A 22,346-nucleotide genomic window follows, 5' to 3' on the forward strand; every position below is an offset into this window, starting at 1 on the left:
AGTCCTCTTTCCACGTGGCGGTAAATTACCAACGATTAAAAAGCCCGTTTCCCTCAGCCCGTGCCTCACCACTTTTCTCTGCTCCCAGCAAAAACATAAAAACCACCCCCAAAGACAAAAACCTGCCGCTGAGGGGGCAGCGCTGTGGTAATTTTCCAAGGCATTATGATTGATAATGATCAACAGAGCGTGGGATAATGGCTCCCCTTAATTTACTGGTTCCTTTGAAGGGTTAAAATATGGCAGATGTTGACAGCTGACACTCCCTGCTAACAGGACAGACACATTGCCGTGGGGCCTGGTCGAGGCTTTCCCCGTTGTCCCTGCAGCTGTCTGTGTAGAACTAATTGTATCCACTTGTTTAACCTCGGGTACGTCTGGAGGGGACCCAGTGCCACAAGGGTACCTTTTTTTTTTAACGGTCATTTCCTCTCTGGTGTAACTTGCATGACAGCATGTGACAAACAGAAATTAATGGGGACACTGCTGTGCCAATTCCTCCTGAATTGCTGACACTGGCTACAGGCTGCCTGTTTGCCACCCAGCCAAGACCTCACATGAAACATGGCGAGGGGCCCACAGCTCTATTCACCAACAAACCAGCTGGTCAATGATGAGAGGAGTCCGAACAATGTGGTGCGTACAAACCAGGAAGAAAATGCTTTCTGAATCGATTCAAACCCAAGGGGTGGCATTTGCTAGGAGTTAATATGACCATTTATGTTCCTGAGTGGTACATCGCAGGGCTCCAATTCCCAAAGTAATTCAAATGCACAAAGCACACCTCTCGTAAGGACTCCTGAAGTTTAAGTCTGGGGGGGATGGTCACTTGGGCAAGATGGAGCTACATGAGACAAGTCTCCAAGGAAGCCTCCTGCTAATAGCCTACTTCCAGAAGGCCTTAGGAGCTGCCATGTCTCTCGCCTCCAGCTAACAACCACGGTGCTGGTTTAGAATTCAACGCATGGACACCTTTTCCATTCTTTATCCCACATACGAGAACACACGCAAGCACAGACACACAAAAGGACCTTCGGTTCAAGCTCATTAACTGCCTTGCCGCAGAGTTTGCAGGGTTGGGGAATAGGCCTCAACTTTGGCACGATGCACTTTCCCCCCTCTTCGCATAATCAAGGATCAACCTTGGCTCCTCACCACACCGGCTCTGTTATGGATCAGGCCTGGCTGATCTCAGCACGTACTTAGGACTATATAAATGCATGCTTTTTAAAGAAGCTGGCATAAAAACCAGTTTGGGTGGCCCACACTTTCAGTCTAAGTATTTAGGGGTCAGAGGCAGGGGGAAATCTCTGTGGGTTCCAAGTCAGCCTAATGGACATGACAGCTTCCTAGCCAGCCTGTGTGTTTACAAAATATATATATATATATAGTGTGTTTACAAAAAAAAAGGCACTAGGCAGATAAGTTGCCTAATATGAGCCTGGGTACAGCATACAGGTCAGGCCTAAGAAGGAAAGATGGGGAACTTTTAGGCAACTCTAAGGGCATTTAAAAGGGCCTCCATTTTTGTGGCTCAACATGACTGGATGGGGGAATCCTGGTACTCCGAAGTAGCATGTCTAACTCACCTTCTCTCCCGTTCGAGGTTTTAAGGTGTAAAAGTTGACAAAGATGTGTTACGGAGCACATGGGACCCGGGGCAACCTGGAATCCCCCAGTGGGCAGGTGTGCAAGCGGGTTAAAGGAGGGGTCTCTGGAGGGAGGAGGAAGAGCCTGAGTTGCCAGGGACTCTTGGGAGAAAAACGTGTCTCCAGCTTCAAGGGGACTTTTCCAAGCCAGCGTTTGAGTGATAGCTTTAAGTTGGTCATGCTTTGGCCACCAAGAGTTTGTTTCAGGGAACCGGTAGTCATTTTCCACCAACGAATGGAAATAACACCCTCCAAGTCACCCAGTCAAGATGAGCAAGAGAAGGGGCTGAATGGCGCCTGCTGGGTAAAGTTACCAGGAGTGACTTCAGTGGAGTGCTGTTATTTTTCTAAGTGAAACCTGTGAGATATGTACTTCGTTTAGGAACACTTAAAACACTCGTAACTCAGAACGGAAGCACAGGGTTGGAGGGAGGCGGGAAAAAAAAAAACACCAAGGGAGAAGTCTCGGAAATGGAATCATTAATCTCTTAAACGCATTTCTAAAATATACTAAATGATGCAGGCGGAGCCGTTTACAACGCTCACTGCCAATATAAGTCGTTAAGGATTCCCTGCTTTCCTCTAACGAGGTTAACACTTTCATGAAAACCCTCCAACCCAAGGCATGCTCAGACTTTATGCTCAACAACAATATGGAAACATGGGGTTGGGGATTTGGCTCAGTGGCAGAGCGCTTGCCTAGGAAGCGCAAGGCCCTGGGTTCGGTCCCCAGCTCCGGAAAAAAAAAAAAAAAACAATATGGAAACATGAAATAGCAGAACTTCAGTCGCTCAACTTCAGTCACCCCCTCATGTCATAACCATTCATTCATTCAATCATTCATTCATTCATTCATTCCTTTCGGTCACAATCCCATGATCTGTGTGTGTCGTCTCAGGTTCCATAACCATTAATAAAGACACATGCAAGTGTTGTTCTGAACATCTCCTGGCTTGCAGTGTGATACCTGTGGCCTCTGTAGTGGCTCTGTAATTGGTTCCAGTTGCTACAAGGCCCACTGTGAGGGCAGGTGAGTATGAGGTTCACACTTCCAGAGGTCAGTAGCCTGGAGCTGTGTGGCCCGACGAAGGCTTCCCCGAATGGATGCTTCCGACATTGTGTCTCACTAGTAAAAATACGACTTGCGTGTATGAGCTCACCTGAGGTTTATGCTCCTGACTATGTAAACCTTTTCCAAATTATAATTTAAAAACGCCGTTAGTAGTAAAATAATTCTGTATATGGAATTTCAGATACTTTTCCGGAAGCATTACTGTTTTTCATTGTCTACACTTACTATGAAATCGCTTTCTCTCAGCTAAAAGGCACACAGCAGTAAGCAAGAAGTCACACGGCTTGTTAAAGACAAGGTGATTACTCCTCAGCTCAACCTGTCTGACGGGGAACCATGCAGCGTCGTTTGCGAAGGTGATCCCTGAGCTGCTGGATACGGTACACTTCCAGACTTGACAGTTTTACTGGACGCTGCATCAGACCTCTTACCAGAACAAGAAGAATAGAGATCTTTGTCAAGACCTTTCCAGGTCAAATCAAACAAAGGCACCAGTCCATTTCCCCTGACAACAGGCTCACTGGTTCCCAGAAGCCGGGAACTGACCAAAGGAAGGGTGCTCATTGATTTCTGCCTGTGGAATGAGCTTGCCCTTCAGCAGATAATTAAGTGACTACCAGGGCCCTGTGCATCCTTTGCACACCACCTTGACGGCTGAGGAGCTCAAAGGCGGTGCACATCTGGTTTGGGAAAACTGTGCGGGGGGGGGGGGGTAGTGGCAATTTTCTAAATTCAATGCAGAGATTACAAAAGCTATGGTACTGATAATTCTGTAAGTGACACACGCCCAGAAGGTCTCGTTGTCAGTTCAAGAAACCGTAATAAGAAATGACAGTGGACTTTCAAATAAGACTCTTCCCTAAAAACAAACAACCCCACCAACACTTTAAAAATAATGCAAATTTATGTCATTAGCATGACTTTACCTGTCAATAACTGAGAATTAGGGTGGGCTGCTTTTGGGTCCGTGGTGGCACTGTAACAGATGTAACAGATACGTCACTGTCTGGGCATACTGTGACTGTGGGTAGCACTGAGTGGTTTCAAGCAGGCGCAGAATTACAAATACCTCTTTTTAAAAAGCCTTCCGTCAAATACATAATATAATCACCATGAGCTCATGTTAACAGGAACTGTCAAGCAAAAAACCATTAAAGCCATTAAAGAAACTATACATGCGTCTCAACTGTAATGAAAAATAAGCTTATGGCTTCATTCTGTGTGCAGGCACGCACTGAAGTTAACTAATGCCTAGTGATTCCTTCCAATTCAGTAAAATTCCTCCACACACCGATTTTACCAGTGTGAGGTACAACGGCAATAAGACTAATGAAGATAACCATATAAGTACGTCTTAGTGGAAGGTTAAGTACTACTGAGGTTTTCTGCTATTTTATCAAGCCCATCATCCATGCCCATGCACCCAATGCTTCAATGTTCACAAAGTCCTTGTTTTAGAAGGCCCATCCTCACGTGCTGCCTAAAAGAGGAAGTGTCAGGGTGTTACTAAGTACAAAGAACGACTGGCACGTGAGAACGTCTACTCTGTTTCGGAAAACATCACTGCTAAATATGCATTAAAAAATCATTTGGTTGGATTTGATAAACGTAGGCTCTTACTAGGAATTTCATTCAGTCTAATGTAGCAGGAGACCACAAATACAAACCTACGCAGCCTATGTCGGCAGAGACACACGTTACTAGTATTTTGGTATACTTCTTCCTAGTCTTAAAACATAAGCATTGGAAATGTATTTTCACATTGAGAACATGCTACCTAGACAATTCGTATCTTGTTCTTTCTTTAGTCAGTTATTCTTTGAAAAGTGGGGTTCTATGAGAAATCCTTCTGTGATGGTACCTCCATTGCTTGAAGTTTTGTAATTTACATAATCATCTCTTACAGTACATTCTGACTTCTACCCTGCAACCCCAAACCTTGCTGCTATCCTGTCAGTATGTGGATCTCGATGAATGTTCATGTCCCTTGTTCATATCTAAATTGGTTAGTTTACTTAATGTAAAAGCCTTTTTTACATTAAGGATATTAAACTTTTACTATACTCTGTGTAAATAATTGTTTGCCCTTTAGGTTTACATATAATACTATACATTTAATATTTTTTAATATATATGTGTGTATATATATGTATATATATATATATATGTATGTATATATATATGTATATGTATATATGCATGCTTTCTCAAGACATGGTCTCACTATGTAGCTCTGGCTGACCTAGAACCCACTCTGTAGATCAGGTTGGCTTTGAACTCACAGAGATTCACCTGCCTCTGCCTCCCAAGTGCTGGGACTAAAGGCAAGAGTCACTTACTATACCTGGCTTTTGTGATGTATTCTGTACACCCAGTGACCTCTACGCCCAAATCTGATATTTGCTAAAAGTGTTCTGTACATTAAAAAAATGAATTGTAATCCAATAACATTCACTCGTCTGTCCAAACCAGAAATAAGTGGATTTCTAGAAATCATCAATGAAGGAGCTTGCTTCAAACATGAAGCTGAAAGCCGTGCCTTCAGCCTCCTAAGCCGCACTAGACGCTGGTAAAGGAGGCCTGTTTCTAGCAAAATTTACAAGCAAACTCAGCTGTCTATTTTCTAAGGAACCCTTCCTGCTTTACAGGGCTACCTCCGAACAGTGTCTCCATTATTCCACCCAGCACTCACTCCTAATTTTCTGTTTTCTGGCAGCTGTTCCCTAACTTACAAATAATGTGTGTCTTTGTTTAGAGTTCCTTAAGAGAAAAAAGCCTGTATATCCTAAATGTGGAAGAAAGCTCAATTTATTTTGCTTTGAAACCCAAGAAATCAATAACACAAACCATATGTTAATTACAGGACACGGCGATAAATTACACATGAAGTTCTATGAAACCCTAGTGTCGAAAGCGACGGGCGAAGCGCTTCTCTTAGGGTGTGAGCGCATCCCCCCCCAAACCCGGAGGACACCAAAATGCAACCATTTCTTAATTCATGCTGATGTAATTTGTATTTACTTCCTTGCAGGTTCCGAAGGGTTTTAATTAAGATCTTACAGCGTGGATGAGCGGTGCTTATCATAGATGGTTAGTACAGTGGCAACATTCACAACAGATACAATCAAAGACAAAACCACTACGTTCTTGCCTATTACTTACTTGGATTCATACAGCTTTGCAGTACAGACATAACCCAGCCTGCCTTTATTATCTGGCTGAAATACATATGAAAAGGCTTGGGATTTAGAAGATAAGCTGCCGGGATCTATGTAATAATTTTAATGGGGAGAATAAGAGTCATGACTAACAAGCTTCACGCAGCATTCATGACTCCACGTAATGAAATACTTTTGACAAAGCACCTTTCAGAGAAGGGTTTATTGCTAGCCTTCAAAAATCTATCGCTTTTTTTTCTTTTTTTTTTTGGAGCTGGGGACCGAACCCAGGGCCTTGCGCTTTCTTTTCTTTTCTTTTCTTTTTAAATGGGACCCAATCAACTCATTTTCCTTCTGCCTCACCAACATATTTCCTGCTTCTTTGTTCTTTACCTTCCTGACCGGGAAGATGTTTTTGGTAATGGGAAAGGGCAAAAGGAAAACAAGGCCGGAGTCTGTAGCTTTTCTATGGCTTTCATTTCTGCAAACACAGGAGGTCTGAGACAGGGAATTTTCCAGTTCAGGGTTTTAATACGTGATATATTAGTGTGATGAGAAAGTCAGCAAGAGGTACTCATTTCACACTAACCATACCTTAGGCTGAGGGTAACTGATTCCAGACCAATCTATACTGCACTAGGCACAGGCTTGACCTTTCATGCTGACATTCCCAAACGTAATTCACAGGAAAACCTCTCCAGCCCTGCAAACCCCAATCTCTGCTATGCTCTTGTTTAGCTTTCTAACCTGAAAGCATTGTGACGACATTTCAGGAGAATGATTTAAAAACAAAAAGAAAAGCAAGACAAAAACACCTTTCCTTTTGTCCAGAAAAGAAAAAAAATTAGTATCGTCAGGAAAAGATGTGAACGATGGTCAGTATAAAGTCAGTAAGGCTACTGAGTCACAATTGTTAGGAGCCTTGAATTAAAATGGAGACAAGTAGAGCCTGGGCACTCATGGTTTCTAAGACACTGGGTTCAAAAGCACTCACTGTAGCTGCCCATACTGATTTCCCCATTAAAACTTGAGATGATGGGTCCCTTAACAATTCACATGGCTTTGGTCCCTTACTATACAAGGTGGGAAGGGTGGTGACCAAAAGTTCTGACCAATTATACTTGCAAGTCTGGTAATGGGTTCCTAATTCAAGACCATGGAGCTGTGAAAACACAAGTATGCATGAGACAAAAAAGTATTTTTCAAAGGTCAAGCCATGATGTACCTATGAGGAATGCCTAGCATGAAAGGGTAAGTTCCTTAGTGGGTTGAGAATCTTTAGTCAGGGGCTGGGCATGGCAGCACACACCCTTACTTTCAGCACTTGTGAGGCAGAAGTTGATTCTCTGGTAGTTCAAGGTCAGCCTGGTCTACACTGTGAGTTATCAGGACTGCCTGGGCTCTGCAAAAGGCCTGTCTGAAAAATAAAATATTGAGAAAGAAAAGCATCTTTCATTTGGGAGTTCACACTTCTAAGCGTCCTTTAATTCCTATCTCTTACTAATGAGTTAATTGCTGTCTAACAGAACAACTAGGGCTTCTAAACCAGCTTCCGGCACAGGGGCAACGTCAGTTAGAAGTCACGCAGACGTCACCTTAAATCCTTCCATTTTACTGTTTCTTTCTGATCAGGCCTTACTAAGCAGTCTATGCTGGACTTGAGTTCACATTCATGCCTCTGACCCCTGAGCTTTAGAGTCACAAAGATAAGCCACCAAGCAAGCTGAGAAGCTCAAAGGAGAGTTCCTGCATGCAGGACAAGCAAACATTACAGTGGTTAGAGTCGTCTCAGAACAAACTGGGAGATGCTTCCCAGTCTTACCTGGGTCTCCCAACACACTGTGGTGTCCCCAGGAACATCAGAGGACACTTATCAGAAACCTCCTCCTGGGTACTCAAATTCGGGAAGGGCAGGCCAGTTAGGGTAAGGTTATCGTTTTATGTGAGAGCCTACCAGTGGTGAGGTGCAGGTGATTCGTAGGTCACACTGGAGGAAACAGCGCAGTAATGAACAGACGGAGAAACAGACCCAACTCCAGGAGATCATCAGTCCTGTGTTATTAGGCAGTGAGCGACTCCTCTTTGCAAAATCCACTGGGCATCGTGCACCCAAATCAGGCTAACGGCTGTACGCTATGGCAGTCCTGTGCGATGACTTCTAACATTCAAGGGGTTCTTTCCCACTCCTGAAGGATTTGAACGTCACAGTGCACAGACGCTTAGCGTAGAGTCCCTGATTTAAGTAAGAAGCTCAGATTCAATCTGTTCTCATCAGAGAGACTTATCTGTGGAACTAATCTTTCTGGAGGTTTTTGCTCTGAAGGGTGAAGCTGGGGAAGGAGGAGCATAGTGCCAGTACTGTGTGCTAGAGACCTCTGATCCCCTAACTCTCACAGAAGTGTTCTATCAGAAATCTCTGGGAAGGAACACATTCATTCAATATATATTTACCAGAACCAATAGTTATTTTCTTAACTAAAAATCCTATCCTGTTCAGAAATGAAGAATAAGATACTCTCTTAGACAAGGGTCTGTGCTCTGGATGCCCATCACTCACTGAAAGTTCAGCGGTGCAAACACAGAAAGTTGGCGACTGTTCAGCAGAGCAGTGCTTTTCTTATTTCCCCGCTCTCTAATGCAGAGAGGTACCTGAATTCTGGGGGGTAAAATTATAAATAGACAAGTGAACAATGTATAGGATAATTTATTTATTAAATCTGCAAGAATTTTTTTTTTGAAGCTCCTACTTTTCATGGGAGAGACAGGCCAATCCTACCCCCCATACAATGGTTAACACAGAGAAAGCAATTGTTAATTTTTTAAAATCTAAGCCAACCAAGCAAATGCTTGGCTGTGACTGAACATCCCAGGGATCACACACCTACCATAAAGCACTCAGTGCGAGGGCGCAAAGCAGACGGTGAGAAGTGAAACCCTCCAGGATTTTCTATTATACGATTTTTAAAAACCTACCCACTACAAAGCAGTCCCCTCTCTTCTTAAAAAATATTTTTAACTCCTATTTTTATTATTGACCCAGACATGTGTATGTGTCGTACGAGTGCATGCCCTGTACATGTGGGGGTATATGCTGGGAGAGAGAGAGGGATCCCTATCCCTGGCCTCCTGCTGGATTATAGGCAGAAGTGAGCCACCTTACACGGATGCTGGGTCTTGAGCTCAGGTCCTCTGCAAGAGCAACAGACCACTGAGCCATCCATCTCTCCAGCTCCCAGTTTCCTCACATGTGTCATGGGGTTACTGTAGCACGTTTCTAAGTAAGGACCTAACCTAATAGGGTTGAAAACACATGATTTCATGTTCCCGGAGGGATGTTGGTCCTGGGAGATACTGCGAGAGAGAGCATGTTTCTTTTACTTAGTAAAGGTAGTGCATCCGTGTAGGGTGGTGTGAGGATATGTAAAACCTTCCGGGTGGTACAGACAGTAAGTGCACACACTCAGACGGCCAAGGTGACAGGAGTACAGTGAACAAGCACAACAGAGGAGTTAAATGAGGCCCCAGATCAAACGGGGCTTTTGACATTATTCTGTAGATCAAGGGATGTCACTTGGAGACAAGTTTTCCAGTAGGGGACTCACAGAGCTTTACGCGTGCTGTAAAGACGACGTTTGGGACTCCTGCACAGGGACAGAAGTGGGTGTGCTTGTGCACGTGTGTGTGTGTGTGTGTGTGTGTGTGAGTGTGTGTGTGTGTACACACATGCATGTATAAGCTGAAGGGCAACTCTGGGTGTCATTCCCGAGGAACCAACCATCTTTTTTTTTTGAGACAGGATCTTTTACCAGAACCTGTTGTGGCTGTCTCACCAATTGTTGTAGGTCGACCAGCAAAGGAGCCCCACAGGGATCCTTGCCTCTTGCCTTCCAGGCACAGGGATATCAAGTGTATGCCACCACACCTGGGTTTTCAGGTGGGCACACCCAAAGTGAGGGTGCGGAGGATGACACCCCCACGTCTTCATCTGCCCAGCCCCCTCTGGCTAGGGTTCTGCCAGTGTCAGTTCTGTACATCCAGCGCTTGTGGGAGAGGTCAGGCTAGAGAAAAAGTACCTGAACATTCCGAACGCCACAGTACAACCGGAAATGAAGTTGTCTAAGGAAGAACGAGCTGAGGTTATCGTGAAGCCTCGCATGCTCCTACATTTAAAGGAGATCTTCAAGGAGCTTGAGAAGAAGCAAATGTACACAGGGATACCTCCCCTCCATGCAGATTCTGCGGTCACCATGGTGACAATGCAGCAGGTATGTACTGCCAGTAACTTTTCAATGGGTTCTCTCAACAGACCTGATGCCGACCGTGTGGAAGCATTCTCTCAAGAGAGTTCAATTTACCTTCTGTTTGTTTAATCTAAGTGTCATTTGTCTAATGAGTCAGCCCTTATTTCAATGAGTCAGTCTTATTATACCTTTAGAAAGGGACTTTTTTTTTTAAAAAAAAATAAAACTTGTACTTCCTGCTTGTAGGGGAATTAAACCATCAAGTAGCTTTGTTACCATTTCTAATCAGAGTATTACGAATCTGAATAATTCTATCTTTCTTTCCATCCACATATTTTTAGCCACTGCAGAGACGTGAAAATTGGCACGAACATTTGTTTCTGTGAGGATCCTCAAAGTCTAGATCATTTAAAACTGCTCGCCTTGAAAAGGTTTCTGGTGTCCTGGGTCGTTTTCATTTGGAGTTAAAGACACTAGAAAATATGTCACCGATATTTCTGATGGGAGGGGCAGCAAAGGGAACAGCTTCCTAGTGGGAGGATGAAAGACATCCCAATAGGTTCATTTCTGAGTGACTGTAGCTGTTAGCGATCAGTCACCCCAGCTTCTTCCTGAACTCAGAGAACACTCAGTACAGATCCACTACAACTGCAAGTTATCGTTCCTGGCCTAACTAAGGGCTCAGTGCCAGCAGCGCTACGCTCAAAACCAATGTCTCCTAACGTAGGTCACAGTCCTGATCAAAGTCGGGCAGCCTCTTCCGTGGTGGCAGGCAAGCTCTTGAACACTCAGGTTTATTCCCATCCCGCCGTCCCTGTTCTAAGAGATACAGAACATGTGTGAAGTACAAAGCTAATAAATACACGAAAATTCATGTAATGAGGGTCGAGCGTGAATTAATAATTGGATGCAGTGCGTCAGTAGCTAATTCCATCAAATGCCACTTTCCTGTATACAGAAGGACAGTAGAATTAAAGTGAGTTTCTTGGGACTCAAGATGGCGCCTATGAGGAAGCTGGGCAGGACTCTGCAGAACTAGAACTCACAGGTGCTAAAAGGTGAGCAGTGGCACTGGTGGGAACAGTCCCTCAAGGAGAAAGGCTAGAAGTGGACGCCGGTGAAGGGAAAAAGATGTAGGGTCCAAAGAGTACTGGGTATCAAGAAAAAAAGATAAACCGAGAGCTACTGTGGCTTGGGACGCTCAGTCTCAATTATTGCTGTAACTACTGATTTATTCTTCGTGACGTTACTGTGAGTCAGGGCCTGCCTTAAAGTGTCAGAAACAAGGCTGGCCTATGAGTGCTAACAAAATGTCACTTTGCTCATGAAAGGCCATTTATGGCACTGACCTGTGAGACATCTTCTGCAGGCGCAGCTACTTTCTCTTAAAATTTTTAACTCTAAAAATAATTTGCACAGACGGAGGGGCGGCGCCGTGCAGATGCTCGTGCTAAAGATCACAGTCTAGTCAGCTAATCTAACCATGATATCAAATCGAAAACTTTTTTTTCCCCCGGTCCAAATCTTTATTATTATGTGGAGTCCTTGTTCTCTGAATTTCTTGCCCGGTCTTTGGGATCACTTTATTATGCAACATCTGCTCTGAATTTCAAATGTGATAAACAGAGTGTGAGTGCTGATGGCAGATGGCTAATGACGGCAGCGACAGGCCATTCAAGCCCGCCCTGTTTTCTGAGGAGCGATATTTTCATGTTAATTTGTTCCGTGTCCTGCAAAGATAGGACAAATCACCTGCTGTAATCTGGGCAAAGCGGAGACCACCGGGAGCTGCGAGGGGCCAGGGTTTGGTACCTTTAAGAGCCGAAAGGGGGAAGATCTGGGAGAAGCTCTTTGCAGCACGGGGGACCAGTCAGTCACTTTGCATTATGTCAAGCAGAGAGGGATGAATCAGCCCCAGGGCATTCCATCCAGACATCAGAGCCATGTTTACCGCAAGCAGATATTAGTCACGAAAACGGATATTTCCCAGAGGCAGAAAACAGGTGCTATCAAGAGCGTGTGCCGGTCTCTGAAGTCTGGGTTTTGTAAAATAAACCTAATAGTCCATTTTATCTCTTACTGAAAACGGTCAAACTAGCAGAGTCTCCAAGAAACGTTCAACCGAAGATAAAAAGAAATCTAATCCAGTGAGGAAAATCACCCACACAGACGCAAGCCCTGAGCTTTGCTCTGTGGTTCTCCCCAGCTCCATGGAACTCATTTAGTTTAGGGATACACGGACATAATGTTATCCCAGGACTCCGTGTGGCCACATGGTTCTGAGCTCAAAGAAGCCTGTCCTGTGGAAGGAAGGCTGCTCATCTGTTTCTTCTGAACTTTATTCTCATGGAATGGCGCTATCTACTTCATTAAACAGGTCGCGCAGGCCCAATAGCCTAAGAATAGCATCAGGTATGTTTTCAAAGAGTTTGCAAGTCAGCTGAGATGCTGGCCAGATCCTAAGAAAGCTGACGCACAGGCAAACGCCAAGCGCCCTAGAAGTGGTTAGCGCAAGAAGGCAGGCATCTCGAGGGTCTCACATGGGAGTCTGTCTGTCCGCAGTACTGTCTGTCCACAGTACTCTGCCATATGGCTTCCTTTACTGCAATGACTGAGGGATACGGTGAACAAGCTCTTGGACACTCCCTGTGACCCCGTGTCACCTAGTGGCAGATGGACCCATGTAGAGGGAAAGTGAAGGCAGAACTGAACTCCAGAGCAAGACAGATTCAAGGATAACAGTCTGAGGTAGAGAGGGGCAAGCTGGCCATGTCCACAAGGCCACACCCAGCTTTTGTTGGTTTCATGGCGGAGGGGGGGGTGGGTTGTGGTCCACAAGCTCTTCTATGCAAATGTCACGAGACAAGAGCAGATGGAACTACAGAACAGCAAACTATCAATTTGACCTAGAAACTTGTACTTCAAAAATGCTGGAAAGCGGGGGTGGGGATTAGCTCAGTGGCAGAGCGCCACTAGCAAGCGCAAGGCCCTGGGTTCGGTCCCCAGCTCCGGAAAAAAAAATTAAAAAATGTTGGAAAGAACAGTCTCTCACTGTTCTCTATTGTTTTATTAATTATTATAATAATTATTATTATTAACTTTATTTTTTTAGAGCCTTTTAAAGATGATGTTCAGTTCCGGCACAGCCTGTGACTTATCAAGGTCTGACGGGAGGACCACGCATTAACGACTCGATGTCCTCCACAAACCAACCTTAATATCAACCTGCAAAGCCACATAAACCTTCATGATTTTTAATTTTCTCAAAACAAATGTTACTCAAATATCTGAAAAACCGTTCTGGGAGAGGTATTTATAACTCCTCCATGGGCTGTTTTCTAACAAATATACCAATTAAATGATAATTCTAATGATCAAATGATAAATAAAAAGGATTTTATCCTCTTCTAGACACTATGGAACATCCTAATTTTATCCAAGCTCTGCCTTCCTAATACAATACTCCCAATTAACACAGGAATATTTTTACTATACATGGCAAATTAACAGGTAAACAGTGCCATGAAATGGTGTAGGCCAAAGTCTTGGGCCTTCACCATCTCACATGGCTGTATTCTTGATTTGTTTGTTGTTGTTGTTGTTGCTGTTTTGTATCTATTTCATGTTATAATATTTTCCAGATTATTATTATTAACAATAACATAGCATGTTTCAATGCACGTAATATAATGTCAGTACGTTATCTATTAACCTTCTAGATGCTGTGACTACCTTAGAGAATACTTTGGTACCACAAAGAAAAAGACTTAAGACCTAGGTTAGGCTTACTTGTTGGTACTTGAAAATGTCCCCAAACTATTAAACAATCGCTGAGAATGATTGTCATATGCTTTTATGAGACCTTTCTCTCTCTCGTTTTGTTTTTCAAGACAGGGTTTCTCTGTGCAGCCTTGTAGCCCTGGCTATCCTGGAACCAGCTCTGTAGACCAGGGTGGCTTTGAACTCAGAGATCCACCTGCCTCTGCTTCCCAGTGCTAGGATTAAAGGTGTGTACCACCATGCCAGGTGCCTGTGTGCGCACTCTCTATGTGTCTGTCTCCCTCCCTCTCTGCGAATTTCATCTTTCATTTCACGGAAATCACTGAGAACAGGCTCGTTTTGTGTTTGCAAAGTGCTCACCCTGGAAACTTCCTAAATACACTAAACACTGAACAAATAGTGTCTTGGGGTACTCTGAAAAACTCTTACTCCACAGAACATTCTATAGAAAGGAATCCATTTTTGTCTTCCCAATGAATTGCTTAATTTGGCATAATTACATGCATATGACAAAGAATTTCTGTTCTACGGTTTCATGCTTGAAAACTTCAACCTACAAGGCAGTTGACCTGTAGTCCAACTCCTAAAATCAAATCAATCACCGAGACAAAAAGATACATTGGCCTGGTAATAATATCTGTTATCAGTCATGCCTGTGTCCTAAAGTACTCATTGATGGTTGTATATGCTCCTAAACAATTATTCAAGATTTTTAAAAATGGTTTTTATATCCATCACTTTTCTCCTTACAGAACAAATTAAGGGAGGGTTTATTTTGTCTGGTGGTCTGAGAGGGTGCAGTCCATTATAAAGGGTAAGACACTGTAGTAGAAGTAAGAGGCAAGCAGACAAGCAGCTTCGTGGGGAGGGTGTCAGGCAGCTGGCTCATGTCGCCCTGATCAGGAAGTAATACTGAGTTACCCCATAAGGCCTGTAGTCCAAAGACACACTTCTTCTAGCCTCAGCCTGCTGTGTGTTCCTCCCAGCTAGGGAATGAGTGTTCAAACACAGAAACATGTAAGGTATATTTTACACTCATGTCATAACAGCCTTATTGAAGCACTACAATACTCAGGGTTAGAAACATATGGCAGTACTATCCATAGATAGATAGATAGATAGATGGATAAGATAGATAGATAGATAGATAGATGGACGGACAGACAGACGGACAGACAGACAGATGACACATACATAGATACGTGCATACACAATCACAAGGGAGAGAATACAAGCAATTGCAGTGTGTAACAATGAGTAAAAGGGGAATGAGACCTTATCCAACTGACTGTGTGCATCAAGCACATCCCGCTGGGCCTTGAGATGGCTAACAGAAGCTCCACGAGAAGAAGGGCACTGAGGTGAGGAGTCAGTCCACATCTGATCTGGCTCTTGGGAGACAGAGCAGCAGATCTCTAAGAGTACAAGACCAGCCTGGTACATAGAGCAAGTTCTAGCACACCCAGAGATTGATAGAGATTTACAGAGAGCCTGCCTTGAAAAGCCAACCCCCCCAAAAGACAGAACAGAACAAAACAACAACATAAAAGGCCGAGATCATTCTGCTCAGAAAACAGGGTGAGCGAAAAAGGATAAACCCTGCTCTGTAAGCCCAAGGTGGAGTTTCTGGATTGAGTACATAAAGGAAAGAAATGGAGTCGTGGGAATGGAAAACGCCAGTCAAAGAGAACAGAGTGGAGGACCGTAAACAGGTGATCAGAAGTCTACACTTAGAGACTTAAGAGTTTTCTGTCACTGCACACAAAGGAATGTGCACATTGCAAACCAACACCACCACGTATCACATTCTTCAATGAGAGCAGGATGGGAGGAAAGAGAATTCTTACCAGCCTAAACCTAAATGGATAATCAGTTATTATGCTGCAGCCTAAATGCATCAATATCTGGGGACATCGCCTAGCCATCACTCAAAAGGGTGTCTCTTACTGTGTGGAGGTGTGCAGGGATTTAACAGGTGAACTGGAAAATGAAGTTAATTAGTATAACAGGTAAGGCTATTAATATTTTTGGAGGAGCATTCCCATTAGACTTAAAGGAGAAAATAACTCTTTGGTAGTCAATATACTTCCCAGCTTACTAACCATGAAGGGCAGAAGGGGTGTCCTAATCGTCTTTGAATCCTAACAGTACAGCCTGTCATTTAGATGAAAAAAAAAAAAAAAAAAAACAAACCACCGAAACAGAAAAGGCCTAACGGTCATGCATATTTGCACAATATGCATATACCTCAGAATCAGCATATAATGTATGCATTTCTGAGTGACACTGAAAATTCTATCTCTTTAGGTCCAAGGACAATCAGGATAGATTGAGCTGTGTCTACTGCATTATACTTTATAAGATTGGGGCCAGATAATATAGAAATAAGGAGTTTTAAAGAATTTTAATGTGCACTTTTAATCGACCCTAAAATAAAACTAGACTACAACCCCACTCTTGGAAGAGGCTAGGTTATTTCCCATTCTTTGAACGTCTTACTTAAGTTGACATTTTGGATTATATTTTAGATTTCAAAAACACCAACTCCAGCAATTTCACAATGGAAGATGTTCAACAGGCTGTAACCCTGGAGAGTCTAACCAGCCATTCAAGATGATTCTTGGTACCTTTATGGTCTCTGTGGGCACACCGGGTTCTGGAACTTTATCCAAGTAAGTGGTCAAGTCTTGATCAACATGCTCAAACACTAGCGTAAGTTTAGTTTCTCTGTCTGTCCGTGACACTGTGCACACGTCAAACAACCTAGAAGGGAAAACAAACAAACAAAAACGAAACAGAATGAGTAGGCAGAAATAAGCCAAGTAGTAACACACGCGCCTCCCAGGTACCCTGTCCTTCTACCCCCTCACTGGTGGCACACCTCGTGCTCATGTCTAATGGGACCATATCCGTATCACTTCAGCAAAGGAGCTGTGTAAGCCAGACCATCCAAGGAGTCGTCAAAAGCAACTTGACTGGAGATTAAATGTCTGTCGAGAGAACTTGCTGGTATAGCTTTACAGACCTACAATCCAGGCAAAACAATTCTAACAATTCTTAGCTCACAGACGGAGGATTACTGGAGGCCAGCTGAGCATGCTTTGGAGATAGTAGAGGGCAAAACAGTTTCCTAGAACAACCAGGGATACGATAGACTATGGAGAAACAGTTCAAAGACAGACTTCTTGTCCTAGTGAGCCAACTTACTGCCCTAGAAATGTTCTTAGTTTTAACATTCCAAATCTCACGTAGAATCATTACTGTAAAAAAAAAAAAAACCTAAGGCTTCTTTAAAAAAATTGACAGGGGCTGGAGATGGCTCAGCGGTTAAGAACACTGACCGATCTTCCGGAGGTCCTGAGTTCAATTCCCAGCAACCACATGGTGGCTCACAACCGTCTCCCATCTGTAATGTGATCTGATGCCCTCTATCCTGTCTGAAGACAGCTACAGTGTACTCAGATGCATAAAATAAATAAATCTTTTTTAAAAACTTGACAGGAAATAGCTGCATGTATTTAAAGGCTACCATGCACAGCTTCGATACACTGGGTCAGCATTGTGTAGAAGAGTGACTGACTGTAACAAATGATGTTCCAAGGATGGATTTCAGATGTTTACAGAATATGTTTAAGAATATGAAGGGATGGGTCTGCTAAATACTTATCATCCGAATACTGAAATTTGAAAGGGGGCATACACTGGAAAACTAAAAACAAAACAAAACAAAACCCCAAATATTACAGAAAGAGCCTTTGGTGATCTAGAGAATCTTCAAGCCCAAGTACAAAACGTGTTTTAGTTTAGCACACTGTCTCAAGCATGGCCGTCTCACCAGGGTGTCAGAAGAATTAAACACACCATCCATGAATAAGCTATAAGGACATTTCTTTGAGATGAAATATAACTAATAAGAGGAAATGTATAAAATGCTCTTTGTATTGTGTTTTTGTTTAAAAATTAAAAAAGTCTCTTCCCAGAAACTGTGTGTACACACAGTCCCCTTGCTACAGCATGAGCTCACTGCCTGGCTCAATCCAGATGCTACCTTTATAACCTTTCAAGGCCTGGTTGGTTTACAGGGCCATGCCATTTTACTTCTCAGGTGCATGGCCTTCGAACATACTTCTTTCTAACCCTAAATTTCAACAGTGGATACGAAACACTGTAATCAATCTTAATCTATAACAAACTGTATAAAGCCCGCAGTGTAAAAGGCTGGCCGTTATGCACAGCTTAACATCTGGGGAGACTATCAAAACAGCTCTTTGATCTTGATAGTCTGACCCTTCCACATAAGCTGCTTCGAGCCAGCTTGTTACTATTAACATCTTTCAACTAGTTTTTCTCAAAGGAAAGAAAAAGAGTTGCAAATCAGAAAGCTTCTTTGTATCCGATGCTTCTGTATTTGCAACAAAACTGCAGTGGGCCAAAAAACGAGATGTAGTGACATAAAATACAAACCACTATAAGTAGGCCAGTACGTGTCCATTAGAATTAAAAACGTTCCCATTGTGACTAACATATTCCTAAATGAAAAGGGTGTGCCAGTCACCACATGCCAGTTAATGAACAGCTCCGGTTCTTATTAAAGGGATATAAAATGTATGCATATATATATATGTATGTATACATATATGCACACACACATACACACACACACACACATCTTCGTATGTGTTTGCTGTTACTAATTTTCAGAAGAAGGAAAAAAATTATGATGGGGACATAACCCAGTTGAGCCAAAAGTTCTCCGCTCCCTAAACCGTTGTCTTAAAAATTACCTAACAGCTCTGGCAGTAGGCGGCGTTGCTACATCTCAATGAAACCGTTTCAAGGCTCTTACATGACACAATTCGTGACTAACTTTTAACCACCCAAGCTGCTTCTCTTTATGTATTTCCCTGCTCTTCATGATAGGAAATATCTGCTAATGTCACCTAAGGTAACTCGGCCTCACAGTAAGGACACAGCAATCAGGTAGGGGTGAGCCTGACCAGGCCACTGCTGACCGTCTGAAACGATGCACCTGGGGTGATATTTAAAAGCAGAGTGAATCTACACAGGTGTGTGGCAGCGCATACAGTCAAGCATTATTTTAGTTCACGTACGTAAGTATTTTGCCGGCACGTTTGTGCATTATGTGTATACTCGGTGCCTTTGGAGACAGAGGGCGAGGGCTTTGGACCACCTAGAACTGGAATGACAGAGGGCTGTGTGCCAGCATTTGGGTGCTGGGAACCGAACTCATGTCCTTCACAAGCGCAACAAATGCTCTTAAACTTCTGAACCATCCTCCGGTCACTATTGTGTGGCTTCTGATGCGTGTACTTATACATTGCTAGATGTAAGAAATCAGGTGCCATGTAGAAGTTTCGCACACAGGTTCGAGAAGAAGCTACTTTTAAATTTCAGGTGTTACTGCTAATTTGCAAAGCGGAGGATATCACCAATTTCCTTAGAAACTCACAGTCCACATCAAGGAAATAGACTTCCTGCTTTGAGGCTTTGGTGCCAGCTGTCAGGAGCTTGTAGAGGGGTTGCTTCGAAGAAGGCGTTTGAGGAAATACTGCTCTTCAGTGTAATATAAAACTGCACTAATTGTTCAGTTATGTGTTTGTGTGTACAGTATATACTATTATATATAAACTATATGTATATGTATATACATTGCTATATATACATGTAGTTTTATATATTATATAATTATATACAGTTTGTATATAACATTATACTAAAAGTTAATAGTTGCATTAATCACAATGGATAGAAAATACACTTTGAGCCAACATTTGTGAATATTGATTTTGGAAATTCTAGGACCCAATACTCATGATATCTTTGTATCTATGGTTCCCTCTAAAATTACTCCAAATCGAACAGTAATCATTTTGGTAGGCAAAATACAATAAATATTTCAATATGGTAAGTTCCACATAACCCAATTAAAATAAACTAAGGTCTCACTATTTGGCTGAATGTTAACGTGTGTGTGCGTGTGCGTGTGTGTGTGTGTGTGTGTGTGTGTGTGTGTAAATGATTTACACAAATCCCTGTTTATATTCCGTGGACTTGCATGCAAAAGAAAAGAGCAGAATAGATCTATTTTAACATAAACACTGGGGAATAATTTCCATTGTATGATTTCTTATGTTGGCCGACACTTATGACTTTCTAAAATATTCAGTAATATGACAGCATACTATTGATGACATGACTACATTTCCAGAGAAAGAATGTAGCCGCACCGCACTGACCTTCAGAGGGAAATGCCGTTCAACCTTTATCACAGACCCACACTATGTCATTGGAGTAGGCATCCATTCAGAGAGGGAATGAGGGGCTGGGGAGATGGGTCAGCTGTTCATTGCGCTTGCTACTCACAAGGCTGCCTACAACTGTCTAAAACCCCAGCTCCAGGAGATCTGACACCCTCTTGTGGCCTGCAAGGGCCCCTGCACACACACGAAGCACATAAACTCATGAAGGCACACGCGCACACACACACACACACACACACACACACACACACACACACACACAAATAAGCACTATTTCTTAAGGAGAAAAGATGAGAAGTGGTTCTCAGTATTTATTGAGGCTATCCATCCATCTTATCAGAGTGAACTTGATCCAAAATACAGGTGTATCATTTCACAGGGAAACCAGCCAATCCCTAATGGCTGCACCCAGTAAGCTACTTTGTCTGCAGTCTCTATTGTTCAAACCTCTGGCTGCTGGCGTGAGGTAGAGAACTAGGACGCAGCCGGCACAACACTCAGTTTTCCTGCTGTCCTCTAACAAAACATTCCATGAATTAACTCTGCATCCTACCCATTGTAATTCTTAATGGCCATTTCCTGTTTGTAGTCTCCATTTAACTTGCTGTTCAGGATCGGACAGGCAAGCTACCTTCAGGAATGGATGGGATTACGTCCTGTCCGGTAGGTTTGGGATTTCCAAGGTTTACAATTTACAAACGTCTCCCAAGCAAGGAGCTTTGTAAACACAGTCTCTGCCTTTCTATTGTGGCTATAATAAAAGGGAAATCTGTATTATTGGCTAAGCAGGAAGTTTTAAGAGGACTCTTTTCCTGTCAGGTTTCCCTGACCCTGCAGCACACACTCTTCATTGTTTGGATACCAAATAGTTTTAGAGCTGAGCGCTGTCTGGCACAGCTGGCTGAGGGACATAACAAATTCTTATTTGAACTAGAGCCAGAACTTGAAATTGAGAAGGGTTTCCTCCCCCAAATCTTGAAAGTTCATGAAGTGCTTCTGGTGGTTACGGTTTGTGCATCCAATCGGTCTTCACCCTTTCCACCAGCCCCACACTTCTGTACAGTTGGCTAGGAGGATCTTTTTGCTTGTGAAATACAGACTGTGTGCAATGATTCACCGTCAACATGAAATGACAAACTCCAGAAGTATTCACCACCGACAGCAACCACTGTGCTGCTGAAGTGTATGCAGCAGCTCCAAAATGTGCACCAGTACCTAGCACGCGCAGGAGCCATACCCAGCGTAAGTTTCTGAGGGACACAGGGCAGGTAAAGCATGCGAGCAATGCTGTGCGGTGACAACTACGGATCACGGATGGGTGGAAGCCAGAGAGTTGGTCCCGAGAATCTCACTGCAATCGAGAGAGCAAGACTCAGACTCCCTTGATATTAGCATTGCCAGACTGGAGGACGCCTGCAACTGCTGGTAGTCGATGTCACCCCCACTTTAATCCACAGAATGAGGCAAGGATTTCGGGGGATCTTTTTTAGGTGCCTCATCTACACTGCCTGATCTACTTTCTGAATTTAGAAAAGTTACCTGAGTCGGTGACGTCGTCACATTTCTGAATTTTAATTGAGTTTTTTTTATTTACAGTAAAACCAGCTTTAACCCCTGGCAAATCATGTTATTATGCTTATATACAGGAACTTGACTAGAAATAATGCACGATAAATAGCTACCAATATTTATCAATATCTACAAATATTTTGGAAGTACTGACTTCAACACACCAATATCTGACCTCAAATGCAGCCTATACAGTTAGTTATACTGTACAGCTAATGCAGGGAGTTAAATTCTTGCATGCAAAAAATGCTAGTGTCTTCTAAGGTACAGCTCCTTAACCCATGAGACATAACTCCATTTGGGATTAAGTAGCTGAATATTAGGTGGCAAAATATTTGGCAACAGAAAAGGTTGTCTGAACAGGACAACCAAAAATTAATTGAAAGTTAAAAACATTAACTTGGCCAAGGTTTTTCTGGCTATGGCAAACTTGTGTTGCAGCAAGCACCCTTCCCACTGCACACAGCCTGCACCCTTCACACTGCACACAGCCTGCACCCTTCCCACTGCACACAGCCTGCACCCTTCACACTGCACACAGCCTGCCCCCTTCCCACTGTACACAGCCTGCACCCTTCCCACTGCACACAGCCTGC

General features: G+C 43.2%; 1 protein-coding gene across 7 annotated transcripts in view; it reads right to left on the minus strand.

Moving 5' to 3' along the window:
• Cdk6 (cyclin-dependent kinase 6) overlaps positions 1-22,346 on the minus strand; it is a 192,349-nt gene that overhangs the window by 121,807 nt on the left and 48,196 nt on the right. For all 7 annotated transcript variants that reach the window (XM_006236021.4, XM_006236019.5, XM_063285393.1 and 4 more), the window contains 1 exon segment: positions 16,528-16,663. In XM_006236021.4, the coding sequence (XP_006236083.1) occupies positions 16,528-16,663 (136 nt within the window).

This window comes from Rattus norvegicus, chromosome 4 (genome assembly GCF_036323735.1).
Source record: "Rattus norvegicus strain BN/NHsdMcwi chromosome 4, GRCr8, whole genome shotgun sequence".
NCBI lineage: Eukaryota > Metazoa > Chordata > Mammalia > Rodentia > Muridae > Rattus > Rattus norvegicus.